Raw genomic sequence first — 16,651 nt, 5'->3', positions numbered from 1 at the left:
TTTCATAAGCTGTAAGCCATAATCATCCAAATTATAACAAATAAAGGCGTTAAATATCTCGCTTTACATGTAATGAGTCTATCTTATGTATTAGTTTCACATTTTAAGTTGCATTACTGAAATAAAACTTTGCACGATATTTAAACTTTTCGAGTTTTACCTGTATATCAGTAAAAGTTATGTTTTAAGTAATTGTCACTCCCCCCTCTGGATTGCATTGTTCCTATTTCAGTACAGAAAGAAAAAAATGTATACACTTCACTGGTGCACTTATTTGTGGCAAAAACGTTTAGTAGCCTATTTGATTATAGAAAGAAAAAAATATATACACTTCACTGGTGCAGTTATTTGTGGAAAAAGGGTTTAATAGCCTGTTTCATTATAGAAAGAAAAAAATATACGCACTTCACTGGTGAAGTTATTTGTGGCAAAGCGTTTATTGGCCTATTCCAGTACAGAAAGAAAAAAATATACGCACTTCACTGGTGAAGTTATTTGTGGCAAAAGCGTTCAGTAGCATATTTCATTATAGAAAGAAAAAAATACGCAATCACTGGTGCAGTGATTTGTAGCAAAAGGGTTTAGTGGCCTATTTCAGTACAGAAAGAAAAATATATTCTCAGTTTACGTCTGCAGTTTTATGTCTTGAAAGCGTTTTTATTGGCCAATTTCAGTACAGAAAGAAAAAAATATACGCACTTCACTGTTGCAGTAATTTGTGTTGAAAGCGTTTAGTGGCCTATTTCTGTACAGAAAGAAAAAAATATTCCCAGTTCACTTTGGCGGTTATATGTGTTGAAAGCGTAGTGGCCTATTTTATTACAAAAAGAAAAATATATTCTCAGTTCACGTCCGTGGTTATATGTGTTGAATGCATGGCTGAGAGTCAGTAGGGTGGCAGCAATGGGAGGTCGGGAGCCAAACGTGCCCGTTGTAGACCACCTGCTTCTCAACAACCTACCTTCCCGGGAAGTAGTGGTGCAGAGGTTCACGGAAGCAGTGGCGGTAGCAGTCAGTTAGTGCAGACTGTTGGGGGGGGAAATCACCTACTCAGCTGTGTGGCAGTTTTTTGTTAAGCTGCCGGAGGAGGTTAACATGGCCATATGTAGAATATGTGGCCAGAAGGTAAAGTGTAGCCAGGGTGCCAATGTTGGCACCACAGCCCTGCGTCAACATATGCAGCGTCACCATATGTGGTATCCTGATGCTGCTACTGCCATCTCCACACTATGTCACCTTGCCACTCTGTGGTATCCTTCTGATGCTACTGCTCCTGCTACTGCCATATCCACACTTGGTTACCTTGCCAATCTGTGGTATCCTGATGTTGCTGCTGCTACTGCCATCTCCACACTATGTCAGCTTGCCACCCTGTGGCATTCTGATTCTGATGCTGCTGCTGCTACTGCCATCTCCACACTCAGTCACCTTACCACTCGGTGGTATCCTGATGCTGCTGCTACTGCTATCTCCACACTATGTCACCTTGCCACTCTGGTATCTTGATGCTGCTGCTGTGACTGCCATCTCCACGCTATGCCACCTTGCCACTCTGTGTTATCCTCCTGCTGCTGCTGCTGCTGCTGCTACTGCCGTCTCCACACTATGTCACCTTGCCACTCTGTGGTATCCTCCTGATGCTGCTGCTGCTACTACTGCCATCTCCACACTGTCACCTAGCCACTCTGTGGTATTCTCCTGCTGCTGCTGCTGCTGCTACTGCCATCTTCACACTATGTCACCTTGCCACTGTGTAGTATCCTCCTGATGCTGCTGCTGCTACTACTGCCATCGCCACACTATGTCACCTAGCCACCCTGTGGTATTCTCCTGATGCTGCTGCTGCTGCTACTGCCATCTTCACACTATGTCACCTTGCCACTGTGTGGTATCCTCCTGATGCTGCTGTCACCACCTCCAGACTTGATCATTGTGCCACTCTGTGGCCTCATCCTGATTCTGCTGCTGCCGCCACCTCCACACTCTGTCATTGGCCCACTCTGTGGTCTCCTCTTACTGCTGCCAACTCCAGACTTGGTCATTGTGCCACTTAGTGGCCTCCTCATACTGCTGCCAATGCCAGACTCTGTCATTGTGCTACTCGGTAAGCTCCTCATACTGCTGCCAACTCCAGACTCGGTCATTGTGCCACTCAGTGGTCCTCATACTGCTGCCATCTCCAGACTCTGTCAGTGTGCCACTTTGTGGCCTCCTGATGTTGCCGCCACCTTCAGACTCTGTAATTTTGCCTCTCTGTGGCCTCCTCATGCTGCTGCCACCTCCACAATCTCTCGTCCTTGTGCCACTCTGTGGCACTAACATTGACCTGTAAGGCTGAGTTCATACTTGAGTTTTTTGGTCAGTTTTGGCCCCGTGACTGCCCTAATAAGTGTAGTGTGCAGTGATTCTAAGAGCCTGCCATCTGCATGTCATACAGACTCACAGTATTATTTCACTACCAAAGCAGACTCCCTATGCGTGACTCTACAAGGCACAGTGTTCTAAACAACTATATGGCTCGCAGCAGCCAGGAAATAGCCCTTTTTTAACATAATTCACCGCAAATATCTTCGTATAAATTTTTTCAGATTTTTTTTTATGAACCCGCAAATTGAATTTTTGATAGATTCGCTCATCTCTAGTGTATATATATGCACAGATGCCCCCATAACTTTGTCATCCACAGATCCCCTCCATAGCAGTGTCATCCACAGATCCCCCATTAATAGTGTTATCCACAGACTACAATTAGTTCAAAACTCACCAAAAGCACACCTTTTGGTTCAAAATATATTTTCCTCCTCAAAAACCTAGCTGCGTCTTATCATCAGGTGCATTTTATAAAGCGAAAAATATGATATATATATATATATATATATATATATATATAACTTACCTATTTCAATACATTAATTTAGATGTAAGGCATATTGTGAACAAACCAGTGTTCTCTTTTCAATTCCAGTATATGGCATATTTGCACAATTGTACACAAGAAATGCTTTCACTACTACACATTAAATCCGCTTTGCAGAATTTACTAACTGTTACTTAATAAGCAAATGGATTGTCTACTGTATTTCTTAGCAACCATTTATAACTTTGCTTCATGTAAGGCAGAGTCATCATATTTATTATCTTTTTGTATAGTTCTCTGAATATTGCTTTAGGTTCATTTTTTGTATCACAAATCATTTACATAGAAATGGATTTGAATTAATTATCATGACTTTTTAACTTATATTGCAAGTCAACTGTCTAGAGAGTTAAAAATATCCCCAGTGAGTCTGTTTCATTAACACTGGCTTAAATGTCATCAGCTGTTGAATTGCTATACAATGGATAGGCCCTTTGAAAAGTCCATTCCATTCATTTTCTTTTTGACTTAGCTGTAGTTTGAAACTGGGAATTGTATTTCCAGAACAATTAACTAGTCTTTTTTTAGAAAATTAGAAATGATACTTTTAGCACAATTATATTGTAATATCTACTTGGAGTAAGCAAACGTTTTCTATTGAAAAGGCAATTTATGAAAGTGGGTTTCCTAGAGTCTATCATTTGTGGTCTATCCTTAGAGGTCTGACCCACTGGGGCCACTGCAAGCAGCATGACGGGACCTTAGTTCTCCGGAATCCTTATGGTCCCTTTATTGTTTGCACAAATGCAGTGGCTTCTTTGCATGTAAAGGTTGGCCTGGTGCTCCTGCCAGGGGTGGGATTTAAATTTTTAACAACAAGTTCCCTACTCAATGGCAGGCATGCAGCGTCACGACACATGTTTATATATACATACACAATATATATGCAACACACATACACATAAATACACCATATAAATGGTACACATACATAAATACACCACATATACACTACACACACATACCACCCAACTTTCAAAAAGCCCAAGTAGCTAAACTATCAGAGGCGTGCAAAGCTTGTCACAACAAGTTTTTTAAAGCGCTGGCCCACAACTCTAACTCCACATAATGTCTCCATTGTGCCCCCCACACTGTAGTTATGCAAGATCTGGGATGGTTGGGAGGTATGCATATCTAAACAGACTACATAGACACTACACTCACATAATCACATATACAATATACACCCATATAGAGTGCACTTACAGTAGATTTACCTACTCCATATACATTTCATACACATTTGTACCTAGCACTAAAGACATATTTGCATGCACATTATATTCAGTGCTATCCAGAATACAGCACCACATACCTCTTACATACAGTGACTTCTCCACTGATGTAGATGTTCTTTTTCCTCATCTTCTCCTTTCAGACCAGACCGCCATGATAATTTCACCCATCTCTCATCTCTGCAGGTTGACAAAAAAAAATCTTAAGTTATTTTCCATCCTGCTGTGCTCCCCAATACTATACTACAGAAACTGTACACCTGAAAATGCCAGTACCACACAGATAGTGCCCCCAGTACTATGCCCGGTGTGCTCCCCAATACTAAATAGCAGAAACAGATAAACCCCCTGATAACACTAGTACCACACAGTGCCCTTCAATAATTATTGCCAGACACTGCCCTGCAAATAACTGCGCCCAGCAAATAGTGCTCCTGACACTAAAAGTGTAAAACATTATGTCCCCCTGTTACTACTGGGGACTATGGGGAACATGGTTACTATTATGGGTACTATGGGAGCATTATTACTTCTGGGGCACAGTGGGAGCATTATTACTACTAAGTGCACTCTGGCAGAGAATTATTACTATTGGTGAAACTTTGGAGCAGTATTACTGTGGGGAGCAAACTGGCCTCTTAAAATGAGCACAAGTACAAAAATGCCCCCTAATAATGTGCACTAGTTCAAAAGTGCTCCCGTTCTGTGTGCCAGTACAAAAAAAATCCTCCTCTTAGTGCCCCCTGTTGAGCTAATATCCCTATAGTGCCCCCATAATGTGTGCAAGTATAAAATACCCCTATATAATGCTCACATAGTGCTCCTCTCCTCTTACCCATAGTGTCCCCCATAATGTGCCTATATAATATGCCCCCATAGTGTTCTCCCCCCTTCCAACCCCATAGTGCTTCCATAATGTTCTAGTATAAGATTCCTTCATAGTGTCCCCAATGATGTGCCAGTATAAATGCCCCCAGCAGATGCCCCTATAGTGTCCCCCATGGTGTGCCAGTATAGATACCCCCATAGTGTCCCCCATGAAGTGCCAGTATAAATACTCCCAGTAGATGCCCCCATATTATCACCCATGATGTGCCAGTATAACTGCCCCCCAGTAGGTGCCCCCATAATGTGCCAGTATAAATTCCCCAGAGTAGATACCCCAGATGTGCCAGTATAAATGCTCCCAGTAGATGACCCCATGATGTGCCAGTGTAAATGCCCCCTTAGTCCCCCTTTATGTGCAAGTATAATTGCCCCCGTAGTGCCCCCATGATGAGCCACTATAAATGCCCCCATAGTGTCCCCCATGATGTGCCAGTATAAATGCCCCCAGTGTCCCCGATGATGTGCCAGTAATGCCCCTGTGTCCCCCATGATGTGCCAGTAATGCCCCTATAGTGTCCCCCATGATGTGCCAGTAGATGCCCCCATAGTGTCCCCCATGATGTGCAACTTGCAAGTAATGCCCTCATAGGTTCCCCCATGATGTGCCAGTAATGCTCCCATAGTATCCCTCATGATGTGCCAGTAGATGCCTCCATAGTGTCCACCAGGATGTGCCAGTAATGCCCCCATAGAGTCCCCCATCATGTGCCAGTAATTCCCCCAGTTGATGCCCCCATAGCGCGCCAAATAAAAGAAAAAAAAACACTAATACTTACCTCCATGCTCTTCGGGCCTGTGTCCCGCGCAGTACAAATCTTGGTTCAGACGGACGCGATTATGTCATCGCTCCGCTTGTGCCAGCCTCTGCATCTGAGCCAGTCTCTGATTGGCTGCCGGAGCAACAAGCCAGCAGCAGCTGACTTCCGAGCTGCACTGATAATTTCATTTCTGGGGGGGGGGGGGGACATGTGCAGGGAGGGGACTTGAGCTGGCCATTCATTTGCTGCATGTGGGGGATTGATTTATGCTGCAGGACCGGGTCGGGATTCCTGCTTCTCACCGAACCTGCTGTAATTTTAACAAACGGTTCGGCAGAACCGGAGACAACCGGCTGGATCCCATGCCTGGCTCCTGCTCAGTCCTGGGGTTTGGACTCCCACAGATCAAACATTAATGGCTGATTGACTTACGTAGCTTAAGGATATGCCATCATTATTTGACCCCCTATAAAGCATAGTTTTACATCTCATCAAAAACCCATTAAGATGTATAGTTGGATGAACTCATTAATCTACAAAATCTAACTTAGAATAAAACAACATTTTCAACCATTCTAATTCTAGACACAAAGCCTGATTTATTTGCAGTCGTTCACAGAATACTAAAAGCCATTAAATGGGGTCATGCAAGTTAATTGAAATCACACCAAAAGCCTCTAAATGTGATAAGAAAAATGGCCATGTTTATCCCCTGCCATTTCCAGTGCTGCAGTGTTTGTGTACAAGGTTGTAGCAGTGATATACTGCATATGACCATTGCAGCCAATCATTAGCCTCAGCAGTCTTGTGCAGTATACTTCTGAGACCAGTAATGTGCTGCAGAGGTCATATACTGTATACGGCTATACCACAGCTGGAACCTTGTATACAAACACCTGCAAGGAGTATAGGATTTGTGGCAATGAAAATGGTGGGAGAGTAACAGGTGAGTACAGGCTCATTTTTTATTTTATGACATTAAGTAACTTTTGGCAAGTTTTTAATTAACCTCGGGTAATCCCTTTAACATTAATGAGTTGTCCAGGATTGCAAAACAACCCCTTTAACAGGTAGAGAACAAGGGTTATTGTTGGACATGTCCTTTTTTCAGCTATAGTAACTATGTAACCGCAGTAGTTAATTTGACAGTTATAAAATATTGCATGCTTAAAGGGTTTTTTCAAGAATTTATTATTGAGTTGCAAAAAAGATCATATGACCAATGGACATGATGTCACTGGCTGAGAAAGCGAGTGAGCGCTGTGGTCCCTTCAAGCAGCTGATTGGCAGTGATGCTAGGAGTCAGACATTACTCATCAGATATTGATGTACTATCATGAGGATATGTCAGACTCATCAGTATTGCATTCCCTGAAAACCAGTTTAGTAGTAGCCGAATTCAGAATTCAGCTGTTCTAACTCCATTATTTCTCAGCAGATATAAGACAACTGCAAAGCATCATTTTGAATAGGACTTCAAAAGATTTTCAGTTGATAATATGATCTTCTGAAGAACTAGTCGACTATTAATCGCTTGCGTTCAACAAGATATAACAAGCTACACACTAAACTGTTGAAAGAAGTTGTTCGGATACATAAAAAGTTCCTAGGTTGCTTTGCAAGTGTGAATAATAAAACTTACTAATATAGCTGAATTGAAAAAACTGCATTAGTGGACCTATATTTTGCAACTAGGCCTGTGAAGAAACAAATGCAAAGTGGAGCCTCCGGGGCGGCTCTTAGTTTCATTGCATACGAAGAGCTTTCTTCCCTCTGACATGCTTTAAGAGGGCTTCCTGGCTCAGTCTCGCTTAGTTCATTAGCTAAGCCAGCCCCCATTTCTCTGAATAAGCTGTAATCGTGAAGGGGGTTGACTTAGCTACTGAAGCCTGACAGACAGCCCCTTTCAAGCACATTATGGACACAGAGAGGGACAGGAATATTTAACCTTTTAATGCAAAATGATAAAGCGGGATAGTTTCCTCCCACACTCCAAAAACATACTCGTAGGGAACTTAGACTGTGAGCCATATTGGGGACAGATTGATGCTAATGTCTGTAAAGCTGTGTGGAATATGGCAGGGGTATGTGAGTGCATAAAATAAATAAATAACATTTTAATAAACCGTGGTTGGAATTGAAGAATAGTAGGTGACTTTTTACAAAGTTACAAAAGTGAGTTACAAAAAGGTTGCAAAACATGTGCATTAATAGCTAAGAAAGGCGAAGAAGATAAATGATAGAAATATTATTATGACAGCCAACGACAAATCAGTTTTATTTGTAAAAGTGCGTCCAATACAATAAAAATAGTCTTTAAATTGAGTCTAACCAGATTAGTTTCTTGAGAGGACAACATCTGCATGGAGTTTTTATGTTTCCCCGTGTTTGCGTGGGTTTCCTCCAGGTACTCTGGTTTCCTCCCACACTCCAAAGACATACTGATAGGGACCTTAGGTTGTGAGCCCCATTGGGGACAGTGGTTGTTGATGAATATGTCAACACTATGTAATTAAATAAATATACTAAATGTATGGGCACATGGTGACAGATTCTGATTTATAAAATCTAAAGCAGAGGGAACTTCTCCGGTTTTATTGAAAATCACATTTGAACTACAAAGTTTTTCTAAATCTCACATTTCAGAACAACATAAAATGTTGAGTAACTTTGAAAATAGTTTTGGCTAATATTGTACAATGTATTGCAGGAATTCAGATGGTAGTTACACAATTAATGCTAGGCTGTTAGATAAGATGCATAGTCATAAGTAGCGCAGTGGCTGCTTAGGGGTCCAGTTAAGGCTGGCTTCCCTTCTTTTTAACATATGCACAGGGCTTGCCCCTCCACAGGTGTGGGTGAAGGAAATTGCATTAGTGGTCTTAGTTGTAGTGGGGGCAAACAATTGCCTTTGCCTCCAATCATGGGCTGTCAAGAAGGGGTGTCAAGTCTGACAATATATTAGAGATATACCACTGTTTCCAAAGTAATCAATGGAATTCTGAAAGTAGATATGTACTATGTGTCAAAAGAGAAAAAGACATAAAAATACAATTGTACAAAATCAATAAGTATTTGTAATGCTACTCAACTATTGTTATTGATAATAAGTGTGAAATGTTGGTCAAAATGAAATGGGATATGTTGAAACAAATTAAAATGTTGAAATTTGAATTGCTAAAACTTTTTCTTCCTTTTCTAATTTTTCAAAATAATCTTCTCTTCTTGAATAAGCAAAACTCTCCTGACATAACATTTTTGAATATACAGTAAAGATTTCTGTTTTGCATGACTGATATTCTTTTTTGTCCCACAGCTTTCAATTCCACCAAATTCCACCACTGAAGTCCCTGTTCAGTTCTGTCCGTCCTCCCTTGGGAAAGGAAGTCAAACAACATCTATAGCTTTTAAAAATCCACAGGTAGGTTCTTGAAGACAGACACCTTTACGGTATGTCATGCTCATACACACATATCATTACGCAGTACACAGTGGATTAAGATGATCATTGTTGACATCAAGTAAAAATGGGGAGATAAAGAAGAATCGTTATATGATAATATCATTAATACTCGACAGACATAAGCAATCAGGCCATAAATCATTTTGCACCAAGTCTTTCCTTTACATTTGATGGTAGGGTCATTAATTACCCAGACGAGGACTTGTCAGCCTGTTTTCTTTTAATATTAAGGTCTTAAGTATGCCATTTTGTCAGATGTGAGTAAATAAAATGACAATACTTATAGAAAAAATTGTTAGCATCATAACTATTTTATGCTTGGGACAGTGGGTTATCTGACGCAGTATTTTTAAAACGTTATACTATTTAATTATTTGTTTAATAAATTAAAGTTCCAGAATTTACATACTTAGAATAAGTATTCCGGTTGCTACAAGTTATCCCCTATTCAGTGGTTGAGTCTCCACCAATCCTGAGAACAGGGGTCCAATTTCCATTCCTTATGGAGTGGTATATCAAGCATGTGGCCTGCCACTCCATTCCTTCTCTATAGGACAGCTAGAGGTACACTAGCTGAACACAGCACTCAGTTAGTACCAGTAGTCCTGCTGGAGGTATAGCTGAATACAACACCCAGCTATGGTATCATAGAGACGGAGGTGTTTGGGGCTGAAGTGGGAATAAAAACCTGTCCTGGCTGACAACAGCAGCTTTTATATCTCTGGTATTTAGTAAGTATATACACTCACCACTATATGTTAAAGCATATATACACACATTTATTATGCAGACATACATACTACATGCATGTACCCATACTAAATGTATTACATACTACATATGCATACATATTCTCAAACACTGTACTTACATTTACAAAGTAAAAGTGTGCATGCACTCGCTACTTAAACAATATGCACTTTCAGAATAGCAAAATGTCCCGCAGATCATAGTTTCCAAACTTTCGGTACTACTCTTCTCTAGACAGTAGAACTTGGGCTGCTCATTTATGCTCCATTAGCCAAATACTTCTTTATCTCTATGAGTTGACTACAAAAAAATGTTTCATGAAAAATGATACAGTTTTCTTACAGTATACTTGAGTACTGCTGTTTGAGCAACTTTCTATACATGTAAAGAGTAGCTTTCACTTCAACATGTCAGATGACATGATCTTCAGGGTACATTTGTCTAGACCCCCATCGCTTGTACAAACAACAAACATCTAGCCTGCCGGCGTTCTCAGAGCTTGTATTCCTTAGATTACATCCTCTCTGTGCCATATAGATTGTTTAACTAATACATGTAGGTCCAAAGTGGTAACAGGCTTTCATCACATGGGCTTACATACATTATAACCTGCTTGTGTCTTGCAGATGAGTTTGACCTACTATTTTTAAAAAAAATTGTGGTTCCCAATGTCTCTTAAATCACATGTAAGGGGCTATACTTCTTCCCATAAATGGTATCGCTCAGAATTACTGGTAAACTGGTACAGAGTTAAGGAATTACTGAAGAGAAATGAATGAGTGGGTTTATGGGTAGTCATCCAGTTAGCAGCTAGAAATTAAGGAGTCCATATGGTGTTCATGACATCTGTTCTTGGTGTTTTTCTAACGTTATATCACAGTGGTGTTTCACTGCTGAGGCATCCAAAGATGGTTTCACTTGGCCATCAATATCTACAGAGGGGACAACCCTTTTAGTCTCCTATACAGGAGATTTTGATTGGCCACAATGAAATCAAATCATCCAGCCAGCAAAATGACTAAACTGACTGATCAAGTAGAAAAAAATATATATATATATTCCGTGTAACTTTTAAAAAGCAGAAAATGCTTGTTTAAATTTGGCTAGTCATGCTATATACTTTTACTTCATCCTACAACACCACAACCCCCATATTTTTCAAAACATATGGATCAAATTTTTCAAAGACTGCCTTCTGCCATTGCAAACTGTTGTTCATTTTCAAGCAATGATTGGCCAAAATAGCCAACATACTCTACATGCGTCAACTTTTCTCTCTTGTCCGGGTGGCTTTATGCCCTTTTAACACACACAGTACACAGTTCTTGATGCATTGCTGCACAGTCTACTCTCTGCATTACTCTGTGTACTCTGTGTCTCACATAACCAACTGTAGAGTACACCAGTCGAAAGGAGGATCTTTATGACCCCTATGATATTACCTACCACTTCTTTGATGTAACACTAAATCTAGACAAAAATATTAAACAGGAGACAATCTTGCCCCAACTGTTTGTATCAGACTGTAGAATTTTCTGCATGCCCCTTGTAGTCCTCTAAAGAACACATTAGTCTCCTGCTGATCTCTTCCATCTTTGGCTGGGGACTACCCGAGGAGGCATGATTTAGGAATAGGGCAGAGTTTAATAACCTTTTTTTCCTTCTACTTGGCTATTGTGCAGCCAGTTGGAGTAGGGGGAGAATGGCTGAGCCCCTGGAACACATAGAAATATATTTCTCAGTTGTAATTGTAATATGGGACAAAATAGGTTAAAAGGAAAAGAGGTGATGAAGGAAGTGTAATGATGCAACCACATGGTCAGGTTTCTTGATGCAGGTTTGGAAGCCAAAACCAGGAGTGAATTAAAAACAAGAGATGAAGTCGTATATGCCCTTTATACTTTCTATCCTTTTATGATCCACTCCCGATTTTGGCTTCCGAAACTGCATGCAGAAACCTGACTGCATAGTTGTACCATTAGTGTTCCTTTAAGATAAAAGTTACATAAAAAAGCTGTATAAAGCGTGTAGCTTAAAAAAAAAACTGATAACACATGGACAATTTTTTTAACAATGATAAATGGGTTTAAAGTTAAACTGCTCAATCTTCCGGATGAGTATCCAAGGTTGTCTGTTATCCTTGCTTTTATAACCTTTTCATCATCTACCGTTAACCTTTTCCATCTGGGTCCTGCCATTAACTTTTACATCTTTATGTGTTTTATCCATATCTCTTGTGCAAAGAAAAGTCCACGACATTGAAACTGACCTACTCTGTCTCGCCTATTACATGCACATTGACAGCGGAACAAATGTTATGTCCGTGCTTAAGAGCTGATGTAAGAATGTCCTCAACAGTGGCACAAAGATGATTTTTCTCTTTATTTTCTTTACTCTCTGTAGCTTCTGAAACAACTTTTAACCTTAGAGGGAAATGGCATTGATTTTCCTCCCTTGATTTCACTGATTAAATGTATCTGAACTGACAGTTCTAGCAATTTAAGCCATCTCATAGCTGGGTAGCTGACTAATCTAAAATCAACTAATGATAGTGCTTCTAGGGTAAGCTTTAACTGTTTCTGATTGTGCCTGTTTGCTGAATTGAGAGAAACTGCTCTGAGTTATTATCTGCTTCATTTGTTTCTGGTTAAAATTGCATGAAAAGTCCTTTACAATAAAGATCTGGGATTCTCTCACCATTTTTCACCCACATTTAACATTCCTAACAAAAATCTATTTTGACAGCACATTTGAGACTATGGATGTTAAACATACATTTTATTATATGCAATATCAGCGTCAATTCAATTCTTGTAATTTACTGTATATTGTAGATACTGTGTTATATGTCACAAAGGCATAGTTGATTGCAATGCAGATTGTATTGCATGTCTAATATATTGGTGAATATTAGTGTTGAGCAAAGCAAAGCATTCAAAGCGGAATTCGGTCCAAAGTTTAGGAAAACCTTGATTCGCAACGAAGCTGAATTTCCTTGCGCATCAGGTTATCCTAAAACGGGGGCTGCATTTACATAACAACCAATACGTAAATGTCAATGATAGAATATGTGTGTCAAACTAACAATAAACCCATTAAATAGCACACATATAGTATAACTCGATCTTTATTAATTAAAAGAGAATAAATAAGTACATGATACAGCAAAATGCAATTTCATATAGTGGTAGCATTGCAGGAATGTACTGCGACAAGTATAAAACCACCATCCCTCCTACAATAATGTTGACTCCTATGGTACGTTGGGCGCTGTCAAGGTTAAGATTGCACACCTACAATGCTGCAATACTGATGTAAAAATGCATATATTCCAATGTAGGTAGTAAGCAACTCAGTGCTTGACCTCATGTCATCGTTTCGTCCTGCCCATAATAGTGCTGCTGCATAAAAGTCGGTATGGGGTCTATGCGAGAAAATCCCAATACATCAACAGTCTACTGACATGGTTGCAACCAAAAGACAAGGGGCAAGGGATGAAAAAGAAGGCATGACGCAGCCAATACTGACCAGGAGAGGAGAGAGGATGATGGCACCAACCTGATGCGCGTTTCGCCTCGCTTCTTGAGAGAGCATTAAAGTGAAAATAAGAAGCCCTGAAGTGCAAGATCACCTATAATGCCATGCAGCCAGCCAATCTGCAGATAGCCCTATAAAACCCTCATTCTGGGCAGTCTCTGCCATTGTCCTACGAGCTGAGCATAGGGAGAGACGTGGCAATCGTTCATGTGCTAAGGACAGTGTTGCTGAAAAAATCCAGCAGTCATGTTTGATTTGTCCACCATGTTCTGCCATCTTGTCTTAACCCTAATAATTTTAAAAGCAAAATACCATTATATTCATAGTAGGTAGAGATCCTGGACCTTATGGAGGGATCCACCTGCAATTATGGTCATCCCTATTGTGGACCCCTCAATTTTATTGCTTTGAGGAAGGTTTTCCCACATAAATGCTTTGTGCCATCTCTGGTACCATCACAAAGAAGGACAGGGGCTGCTGCATACATGCTCCAGCTCCGCCACCGGAGGGAGCCGGAGCACACCCGTATGACCATGGAATCTGAAGGGTTAAAAGTCTGCGACCGACACTACTGCTGGTCACGGACATTAATGTTGAGTGGCTCCTCTTTGAAACAGCAGACACTCCGCGGCCATGGTGCCCGCTGATTGCACCAGCGGGCACCTTTTTTAAATGCCCAGCTGCCAGTGTAAATTTACTGTCAACGGTCAGAAAAGGGTTCCAAGCCTTCTGTCACTGCCACTTCTGTGAGAAGGTACATCGGATCTGCACAAAGCTCTTTGTTTTGGTTTCACTTTGTCATCTCCTTTCCTTCTCCCAGCTGTCACCTATTATCTCCTTTTATATTCCCTTCCATACTGCCTCACTTTGCGGTTTAAACTTCTTCCTGCATTGTGGTCACTGATGAAGGCTGCTTCTGCTGATTCCTCAGATAAGTCTGTTTCCTTTATTAGTGTTTTCTTGCTGGCTTGATTCTAGGTGACCCTGACTCCGTCCGTATTAAGTGCAGGGAGCCGGTGGTCGTGTCCCCTCACTATTATAGGGTTTTTAGGTGTCACATAGTATGAGGTGCGTGGACATGCAATCGTCTACCATAAAGACCTTTGCATGGGCATAGCAGTCAGGGAGAGCTCTAGGGGTTTTATAGGGCTCATCCATATGCTCCTTAGTTTGGGATCAAGCCAGTCGGATGTTTATTTATAAGTTCCAGCTTTCTGCAACACCATCCGTGACACCTTCACACTGAGATTGAGCCACCAAGTAGAAAGAATATGATTAGGCTGAGTGGCCTGCGTATACCTGGTTTATAGCGATTCGTGAGTAATTAATTCTTAATTAATCAAATTTCTTGGCGAACTTCCGTGAATTGGCCTAGTCAAATTTTTCAAAACTTTGCTCATCTCTAGTGAAAATACATACATGCAAACAGTTGATTTATATTACTTATATGTGTACAATATTAGCAATTTTGTTTTACTGCATGTTTAGACCCATAAAAAATTCTCATCACTGGAGGATTGCAGGATTTTATCATGATAGTAATATAACACATCACTAGGCTTGTTTAAAGACTTCATCCATGAAGACATATAGAGGTGCCCATACACCCTAAATAGCTTTTAGCCAAGAGCTATCTTTCTCAATTCCCCCATAAACCTTACATGTGTTTTCAATAGGGAGCAGGGAGAACACCGCTGCCAAGCACCTCTCGTGGTGGCTTATCTCCCTGGAGAAGGAAAGGATTGGGTGTTGAAATTCAACTCACACAATCCGTATCATCTCGGAAATCATCTGTCAGGAAAGAGTCAGGAGCTTTCTATACACATTAGGTTGCCGGCTGGCCCTGTCAGAAGCATTTTAGGTATGCATAGGTACTATAAACACAACATGATAGAATATTTAAGTAGCCAAGGTTATTATTTATATTATTATATATGCGTTTTATTTATATGTTTTACCTTTTTTATATTAGATGTTGTGGAGAAATAGAGGAATATTGGTTGGAAAAGTATTTGCTTTAATTTCATATTTTGACTATTGTGACTGAATTTAGGAACAAGTATTCAAGGGTATTTTAATGGTTGTAGCACTTTACATATAGTGAGAGAGAGAGTGTTGAGCAGATTGCTATATAGTTTTGTGGGGGGAAAAATCTGTAAAACTTGTAATTTATTAAATTCAATCTCTGCATCTTTTGAGCACAGTTGCCATTGTGTGCTTCTGTGACAGCCTTCCCTGTATACGTATGTATACATAGCAGTTACTGATACAGTACATGGTCCACTTGATTTCTGAGCCCAAAAGGAGCAGAGATTTAAAAGTATGAATTACAAGTTTTATTGAATAATTTCCCATAAATTATATATCAATCTGCTCAGCTCCTTCTGCTCTGTAACATGCTGCCTGCATACTGCATTGCATTTCATGGTGACAGGTTTTCCACAATATAGGCCTCTCTACACAGGAAGTTGAACTCTTTTAAATTAAGTGTAAGATAACATTTATTATCACATCTGATAGCTTCAGAGCTTTAGCGGATTAGCTTTCATGCAGCTGCTTCTAAATCTTCAATTACAAAGATGGCACCATTAGGGAGTTGTGGACACAGTAAACATGATGTGATCAACAAGCGTACCAGGAGTACCCATGAGCAGCTGGCACATCTACAAAGATTGTTGAAACATGTGCAGATCCGATGCACCTGATCCTTAATGAAACTGGCAAAGGATCTCTTTGGAGAGATAATTAGTTCACCAGAGACTTAGCTATTCATTTAGTTTTCATACTTGGACAATGAAGAGCTGAACAAAAGCAAAAAATAAATGTATATACATTTAAATATCTAGCTATATATATATATATATATATATATATACAGTACAGACCAAAAGTTTGGACACACCTTCTCATTCAAAGCGTTTTCTTTATTTTCATAACTATGAAAATTGTAGATTCACACTGAACGCATCAAAACTATGAATTAACACATGTGGAATTATATACATAACAAAAAAGTGTGAAACAACTGAAAATATGTCATATTCTAGGTCAGTGATGGCGAACCTATGGCACGGGTGCCAGAGGTGGCACTCAGAGCCCTCTC

General features: G+C 40.2%; 1 protein-coding gene across 1 annotated transcript in view; it reads left to right on the top strand.

Annotated features, from left to right (window-relative positions):
• Nucleotides 1-16,651, top strand: part of CFAP47 (cilia and flagella associated protein 47) — a 465,875-nt gene that overhangs the window by 347,056 nt on the left and 102,168 nt on the right. Inside the window, exon 49 of the mRNA XM_044285568.1 lies at nt 9,115-9,219. Within this exon, the coding sequence (XP_044141503.1) occupies nt 9,115-9,219 (105 nt within the window). The remainder of the gene's footprint in view (nt 1-9,114; nt 9,220-16,651) is intronic.

The sequence above is a fragment of the Bufo gargarizans genome, chromosome 3 (assembly GCF_014858855.1).
Source record: "Bufo gargarizans isolate SCDJY-AF-19 chromosome 3, ASM1485885v1, whole genome shotgun sequence".
NCBI lineage: Eukaryota > Metazoa > Chordata > Amphibia > Anura > Bufonidae > Bufo > Bufo gargarizans.
Note: the sequence above shows the minus strand (reverse complement) of the source record. Positions and strands in the feature narration are given on the sequence as shown.